Source organism: Macadamia integrifolia, chromosome 1 (genome assembly GCF_013358625.1).
Source record: "Macadamia integrifolia cultivar HAES 741 chromosome 1, SCU_Mint_v3, whole genome shotgun sequence".
Classification (NCBI taxonomy): Eukaryota; Viridiplantae; Streptophyta; class Magnoliopsida; order Proteales; family Proteaceae; genus Macadamia; species Macadamia integrifolia.
In genome coordinates this window covers 31767872-31775944 of record NC_056557.1, presented here as the reverse complement: position 1 = coordinate 31775944, position 8073 = coordinate 31767872, and the positions used below count along the sequence as shown (strand labels likewise).

Below are 8073 nucleotides of genomic sequence, written 5' to 3'. Positions count from 1 at the left end.
AAAAAAAAAAAAAACCTAACTTGGTTCATTTAGGGGCATAGTAGTTTTCAGAAATTTTCTTGAGATTTCATTTTTAATTAACTACTATGGTTTTATGAATAATATATTTCTTACCATTGAAAGTTGGAACAACTATAGATAACTTATTAAATTTAGACTATATTTGGATGCCAAGAAAAGAAAAATTAAGAACTTTTGAATTTAAGATAGAAATTGAAGAGATAGACATATAAATCAATCATGGTGTCATCATAATTTTTGTCCTACTGTATATATATATATATTTTTTTTTTTTCTTTTCCTGATGTCCAATCATAGCGAGCAGCTGGGTTTTGTTAGAATAATTTTGAAACTAACAGATTTGAATAAAAAAATGCATATAGTTAAGGGTTTTACACTTCTGATCATGTGGCATATTATGCTAAACCACAATTATTATTTTTGAAGACAAATATAGAAAAATGAAATCATTTCTTGGTTAGATCTCATTCATACAATAAAGCACTTATACACAAGGTTCTATGCATTGGTATCGGATTGATCGTATCGATTAAGACCGATACCAATGCCTGATCAATCTGGATCAGTTATTAGTATCAATTTAGGGATAAAATAGTAAAAAGATGTGTACAGTTCATGAAAATCAAGGAGCAAAATTGACTGATATAGATAGATCCAATATTGATTCAGATCGATATCGACAGAACTAAATCCTTGCTTATAGGAGAGGGTTGGGCATGCCACCAGCTTTTGGTAAGCTAGTGGTATGCATCCTAGGGCTGGATACAAGAGGGAAAAGGAGTCTCTTCCAAAGGAGGAGGAGAGAGGATGGCATATGTTGGGCACTTGGTGGCTTCTATGCCCAAACATAGGTTCCTACAAAATGATTGGCTCGCCTTTGTAGAAGATAGAAATTTCACCTTTATTGATGCTTTCATGGACGTTCTCATCGACCCTCATGCAGGAGCCACACTCCTGGACAAAAAACTCTCTCTCTCTCTCTCTCTCTCTCTCTCTCTCTCATCCTACATTGCTTATGTTTTCAAAATTTAGATAGAGATTGGAAACCTTAGCTTCTCATGAAAACCCTTCTTTTTTTTTTTTAGGTGTGTGAAAGTGTTTTAAGCTTATCGTTAAAACATTTTATAAAGATGAAATTGCATGCCATCTCTTTCATACATGCTTTTATGCACGCTGTTAAATGATTGAATGTTCCTCATCTACAATGACATGGATGAAATTTTAATTAAAAAGAAAATTAATGCCATGAAATAGATAAAAAATAATTAAAAAACATCCCAATGCATACCCATGCGCAGTTGGACATTGGTTGGTGCTTTATAGTGTACTCAGTAGAGTATCTGCCTGAAGGTTAGTCACTTCATCAACTCCTCTCACAAGCATCAGTGCTTGATTTGCATCAATTTTTTTGTTTTTCAGGAAATATAGCCTTGGATTCCTATTGATTCACCTATGGATCGGTACTTGACTCTTTTGTGGGTCTACTATGTAATGGTCAATAGGCCCTCGAACTTGACCAAAAATAAAAATAAAAATGCATAGCTATGTCTTTCTTTCTTCTTATACATACCGGCCAATGGAGTTGCAAAACTATCGTCACTACAGATGATAATCAAGATCCTGTTGGAGCACATGGAATCAAATAATCAGTTTAAGTCAATCCAAAAAGACTCTAAACCTTTCCACAAAAAAAAAAAAGAAAAAAAAATCTTACACTTTAAGAACTAGAAAAGGAAAAATGAAACTGCTGTATATAATTTTAGGTGGAGGTCGGAGGGTTCCGCATCTGTAAAAATGAAAAAAAAAAGAGGGTTCCATCCGATGCTCAAGTACTTGGGCAAATGGAGGGACCTAATATATATTGGAAATAGAGGGATTCAGTGTGTTAGTGTGCGGATTCCTTCAGGGAATTTGAAGTTTGTTAAAATAAAAAGTCAAAATTAATTATCTATCAATGATCAATCTAGTTGGTCTCGGGCAGTTTCTCTTAACAGTTTCTTATCGACCTCTTATCGGTTTTTTCTAGGTTTTTAATATATATATATATATATATATAATAAGAGAAAAAAAAAACTGTCAAATTAACTTAATATTTTTATTTATTTATTTTTATGTTAAAAATGAATTGCAGATTATGTTGTAAAAGATGCGGTAAAGACGGGAATATCAACGAAAGCAATTGTTTTTTCTAACTACATTCAAAAAAAGATTGGGTCTGACATTATGTCTAGACTTCGATTTTGTTTTCGGCAATTCTAGGTGGGTATCATCAGTACTATTGATGGCAATGCCAAAGATGGAGGCTGTCAATACTAGTTTCTTTTCCGGTGCAGTCAGTGTAATGTTTTCTTACTTCTTTTTATTTTAATAAAATTGATCTTTTTAGTAAAAAAAAAAAAATTATATCTTTTCATTTCTTCATATGGAATATTAATTAATCCCAAATCCTATGGTTTATATTTTTATTTTTTTTCTTTTTACAACTTGGGGAAAAAGGCTTTTCTTTGGTCATTATTACAATAAAAGCATTGTGAAAGTTTATTTTTTATTTCTTGTTTATGATTGATTGAGAGTCTTCTGATGATATCCACATTAATCTTTTATTCAGCTCTATCTAGAAATTACACTTAATAATATATACTTTTTTTCTGGTGTATACATGAAAAAATGTTTAGAGGTAAAAAAATATAAAAAAACTATTTAAAGTCACTATAAATAGTATTTAAAAAAAGATTTATTTATTTTCATCTTCTTAAGGTCTCAAATAATCTATGACTTACATTTTTTTCCTTTTATTATAATACATTTTTTTTCAATAAAAGTAAATCCTATAATTTAACTTATGTAATGAAAAAAATGTGTAAAATAATGACTGCTTTTAATAATGAAATAATGATAAATTATTTTTATTTATTATAAAATATGTACCTTTAAAAAAAATACATTGGATGGCCAACTGCGAAAAGGAACTTGGAAACCCAATTTTTGCCAGATGAATCAAGAACATTAAAAAAAAATTCTGATAGTAGCAAAGGGGGGTTTGATTGTCTGCTATCCTCGCATGCATATTCGAATGGATGGAACTAACCACTGTGAATGCTCTCTGAAATCAATGGGCCCGTAATTGTTCTGCTGTTCGTTGCATCTGATCCTAATCTGTTACTTGAGGTCCCATCGATCCAACTCAGACCTAATTCTTTTTTATTGGAATGACCAATTGTCAATGGCTTCGTAAACTTGAAACACAGCCCCACTGGGCCACCGCCAATTGATCAATGTCACGGGAAACAACCATTAATATTATACTATATTATACTATATACAACCAGTGTTTATTATTTACCAGTTTAATCCAACCTATATGTCCGTGTGGAAAGTGGGTTAGTATATTTGCACAAGTAAAGGAGGCTGTTACACCATTGTTTTGGTTTCATACAGAGATGGTAATGTTGTGGACTTTGACTAATCCTATCTAGTTGAACTTTATATTGGATTTCATATGCTAAAGCATGTGAGTAGTCTAATGTGAGTACTTATAAAAATTTGGTTATCCTAAAGTTAGCTTTTAAGGATGAATTTTACCTAAGTTCCAATGTTTTATAATCAACCCGATTTTAATGTTTTGACACAAATCAAAACCATTGCTGATTCGTAGAAAAAAAAAATCTGAAAAATTACCAACTAAAAAACTTGTTTGGCTTTCAAACAAACCAATCTATTAGGGTAACTCATGAATTGATTGGGTTCTTGTCCCATCAAAGGGAAGATCACTGGCTATCAGCTTTGATTTGAGAGTCTTGTCTCAACCAAATCAAACTCATAAATCACAGATTATAACCCATCTTATCAAGCTTCAAATATAAATCCAGTTAAGTTCATCTTTAGAATTTATTATTTCCTTTATGAATTAGTTAAGAAGCTAGCTAGCATTTGCGTGGTTCTGTAGTTGGTACCTGTATCTCTAATCAATGATTAGATATTTGGGCTGAATGCACTTCCAGACTTCCAGATTTGACTCATTGATAGGCTAGTATCTTCATCATGCTACCACCAAAATAAGAACCAAATGTGACTTTTATCATGATAAGCACAACTTTGTGGGGCATTTGCTACAATGGTTGGCTTCTTAAGGCCCTTGGAGCATTTATACCTCACATGTGTCTTTTTTTTTTTTATCAGATTGATACCTCACATGTCTACTCACTCTTTTATTGGGTTTTATCACTTCTCTCCATAGGACTATACCCCAACCTTCCTGTTAAAATCTATCCACCAAAACTTCATTTATATATGAGATAACAGTTTAAAGTTGGGTGAAAGAGTAGAAGAGGCAATATAAATATATATATATATATATATACACCTTCCTTGATGCTTGTTAAGTTTATAGCTATGGAGCTGTTGAGAGGAAAGAAAGCAAAGGAGGCATGAAGAAGTAGTGGGTAAGAGGTAGGCCTAAAATATAAAAATGAAAACTTAGATTATGGAATCGAAAAGAAAACAGGGAGGAATAGAAGGAGGTAAATAGTAAATAAAAGGAAAAAAGAGAGTAAACCTTTAATTTTAAAAAATTTCTTTTCCACTATTGGCAGTCTCTCTCTCTCTCTCTGCATTTGTTGATGTGTCGGGGAGAGAGACAACGACGTGCTCCCCACCAGCCCACGCGCACGCGACCCCACAAAACCCTAATTTCCGAGATCGCCTTAGACAGAGAGGGAGAGAGAGAACCACAGCTCCCGAAGCCACGAAATAAAGAACAAAGCAAAAACCCAGAAAGAACCCGATATGATAAATAGAAATTCTCCTCCTTAGTTGTTCTTCTTCTTCTTTTCCTAGTTTCACTTCTGCTTCTTCTTCTTCTTCCTCTCGTGGGTTCCCTTCCTCAAGAACTGTTTGATTTCAATCTCTAACTAGCTATTTAATCTTCTGGGTTTAGTTTTCTTAGCTAACTTCTTTGATCTTCAATTCTTTCAGCTGAGAACATTCAGGGCTTCCTCTCTGCCCATTTAAAATTTTAATCTATTGGTCTTCTTCTTTTCCTTCTTTGCATGATCCATAACCAATTCCATCATCTCCTTCTTTTCCTACTTTACCAGTATTGGTTATTTCTCTTGGTCAACTTCTCTCCTTCTCGTCTCTTCTTCATCTGATCTCAACTCTCATACCACTGAAAGAGAAAAGAAAGAAGCTGGAACCCTCTTTAATTAGGACATCTTAAATGTTATTCTCTGATTCTTCTTCTTCTTCCCTGGGGCTGTCTGTGAGTGAGTGAGTGTCTCCGTGTCAGGGGCACAGAATTGGATTTCGTGGGTTTTAATTTCCTTCCGTCTGTACTTCCTTAGTTTGTCTCTGTTGTTAGATTCGCAAGACTGGCGAACCATTGGTGGACCGGACAAGTGCCGCTGCCGGGCGTCGAACCGGCAACTGGTTCACCTGGCAGTTTGAAGAAACGTGAACGAGACATGGTGGAAAACGGTGGTGGAAGCAGCGGTTGCGGTGGAGGAGAAGATGATGAAGAGAGAGAGAACGGAGAACCCAAGGAAGGAGCTGTCGAGGTAGGAACTCGTCGTCCTAGAGGCCGACCACCTGGTTCAAAGAACAAACCCAAGCCCCCTATCTTCGTCACTCGAGACAGCCCCAACGCTCTCCGAAGCCACGTTATGGAGGTCGCAAGCGGTGCCGACGTAGCGGAGAGCGTAGCCCAGTTCGCCCGAAAAAGACAGAGAGGCGTTTGTGTGCTAAGCGGTAGCGGAGCTGTAGCCAACGTCACATTGCGGCAACCAGCGGCGCCGGGAGCGGTGGTGGCACTTCACGGCCGTTTCGAGATACTATCCTTAACCGGTGCCTTCCTTCCTGGACCAGCGCCGCCTGGTTCGACCGGGCTGACAGTTTACTTAGCTGGCGGTCAAGGGCAGGTTGTGGGTGGTAGCGTAGTGGGGACGCTAGTTGCAGCGGGTCCGGTTATGGTGATTGCTGCCACGTTCTCAAATGCTACGTATGAAAGGTTACCATTGGAAGAAGATGATGATACTGGAAGTGCCGGGCAGGGTCAGCTCCCCGGCGGCGGTGCCGGAAACTCGCCACCAGCAATTGGAAGTAGTGCCGGACAACCACAACAAGCGCTGCCCGATCCCTCATCCATGCCCGTCTTCAATCTGCCACCAAATCTGCTCCCTAATGGTGGGCAACAACTAGGTCATGATGCTTATGCTTGGGCACATGCTCGTCCACCTTTCTGAATTGATCAGATCAAACTCACATAGACACAAAGACTAGAGCAGACGGAGACAGGAGGAGAGGTGTTTGAAACCTCTTTATTGACTCTTGAGAGGAGGAAGTAGAGATGATGCAGGATTGCTTACTTGTAAATCCTACTATGCTGCTTTTAATTTAGATCTTCTTTAATCCTTCTTCTGTTGCAGCTTTGAAAAATACCATTTTTTTTTAGTTTTTTTTTTAATTAGAGTTATTATTTATTTATTTATTTTTAGTCTCTATTTAATAATTTCCTTCTTCATTCTTGCATGCATGGGATTGTAGGAGTTTTCCTTTTGATTGATGTTGGCTTGGCTTTTATATACCTTATTAATAGCTTATCTACTTGTTGATCTGATATGATGGATTAGAGTTAAGACTCTGGAATACAGTAGGGGAAGTGGGCTTCTGACCATATCTAGAATTTTCTATCTTTATTTCCTTTTGAAATTTGTGTTTTAAACATACAATCATATTAATGAAATTTAAGTCACCCATGGAAAGTCATAGTACTTGCAACATTGATTGATTGGATTGGAGCCCATTTAATGGATTGGGTCCCTTAGTATTGATATTTAGTTATATATATTTTTGTTCTTATGTTAATATGTGGGGATCTATGTATTTTGGATATATGGGTGATCCTGATTGGGTTGTGGGGCTTTAATTAAATTTTGTTTTCAAGTGACATTATATGGGTTTATTTATTTATAGTCTCTATTTTATAATTGCTACTTCATTCTTGCATGCATGGGATTGTGGGAGTTCCCTTTGATTGATATTGGCTGGCTTTTATATACCTTATTATTAGCTTATCTAATTGTCTGAGATGGGGGATTAGACTCAGGAATTAGGGTAAGTGGGCTTCTCACCATCTAGAATTTTCTCTCTCCCTCTCTCTCTATTTTCCTTCTGAATTTTTTTTTGTGTTTTTATACACACAATCATACTATTTAATGGATTGCGTCCCTTAGTATATTTCTATATTTCCTTGTCTTATATATATTTTTTGGTCTTATTTTAATATGTGGGGATCTATATATTTTGGATATATATATATATATATATGGCTGATCCTGATTGGGGTGTGGGGCTTTAATTAAATTTTGTTTTCAAGTGACATTATATGGTCAGATGAGGAAAGTACATATTGTAATAAATTAAGGGAATTTAATTTTCTATTTTTGGTGGTTTTGAAGTTGGATGGTGGAATTTGGGAATCCTGAATAAGTGTCTGAAGAGTTCTGAATAAGTACTCTTGGTAGATAGGAACTTTTAAGGCAAACTTGTTGAGTTGCAACCAACCACTGAATAGCTTTCTCGTGGGGAGAAAAAAACAGAAACCAAAAAGATATGATGGAAGGAACTTAATTCTAATAACATCTCTCAACAATAACTTTCAGACAGTACTGTGGAGATTTCGCCAGAAGATCATGATGGGCCCACCTTGTTTCTATAAAGACTGTTAGTAGTCCTAGAAGTCTTTAGTTTTCTCATCTTAATTAGGGTTCATGTTCTCATGAATAGCATTTCATTTCTTCCATTATTAAGTGTAGACTTTGTTAAAGGATTTTACTGAACCACACTTTTTTTTTTATTTGAAGAGGTCTTCTTCAACACCTTTACTTGGGCTTCTCTCATACAATAACTTGAAGAATTGATCCTATACCCAGAACTTAAAAACCACTTATCCTCTTCCTTGAGTTCCTTCTGTGTTCACATACGTGGAAACCCTTCTTTATAATGGAACAAGCGAAAATATGTTACTCAAACCTACAATTTTTATAGGTTTTAGGA

At 35.8% G+C, this 8073-nt stretch overlaps 1 protein-coding gene across 1 annotated transcript; it reads left to right on the top strand.

Annotated features, from left to right (window-relative positions):
- The first annotated feature begins 4748 nt into the window (after window positions 1–4748).
- On the top strand, window positions 4749–6431 carry LOC122082099 (AT-hook motif nuclear-localized protein 20). Its single transcript, XM_042649591.1, has one exon. The coding sequence runs from the start codon at window positions 5484–5486 to the stop codon at window positions 6258–6260; it is 777 nt and encodes a 258-aa protein (XP_042505525.1). The 5' UTR covers window positions 4749–5483; the 3' UTR covers window positions 6261–6431.
- Window positions 6432–8073: the final 1642 nt, after the last annotated feature.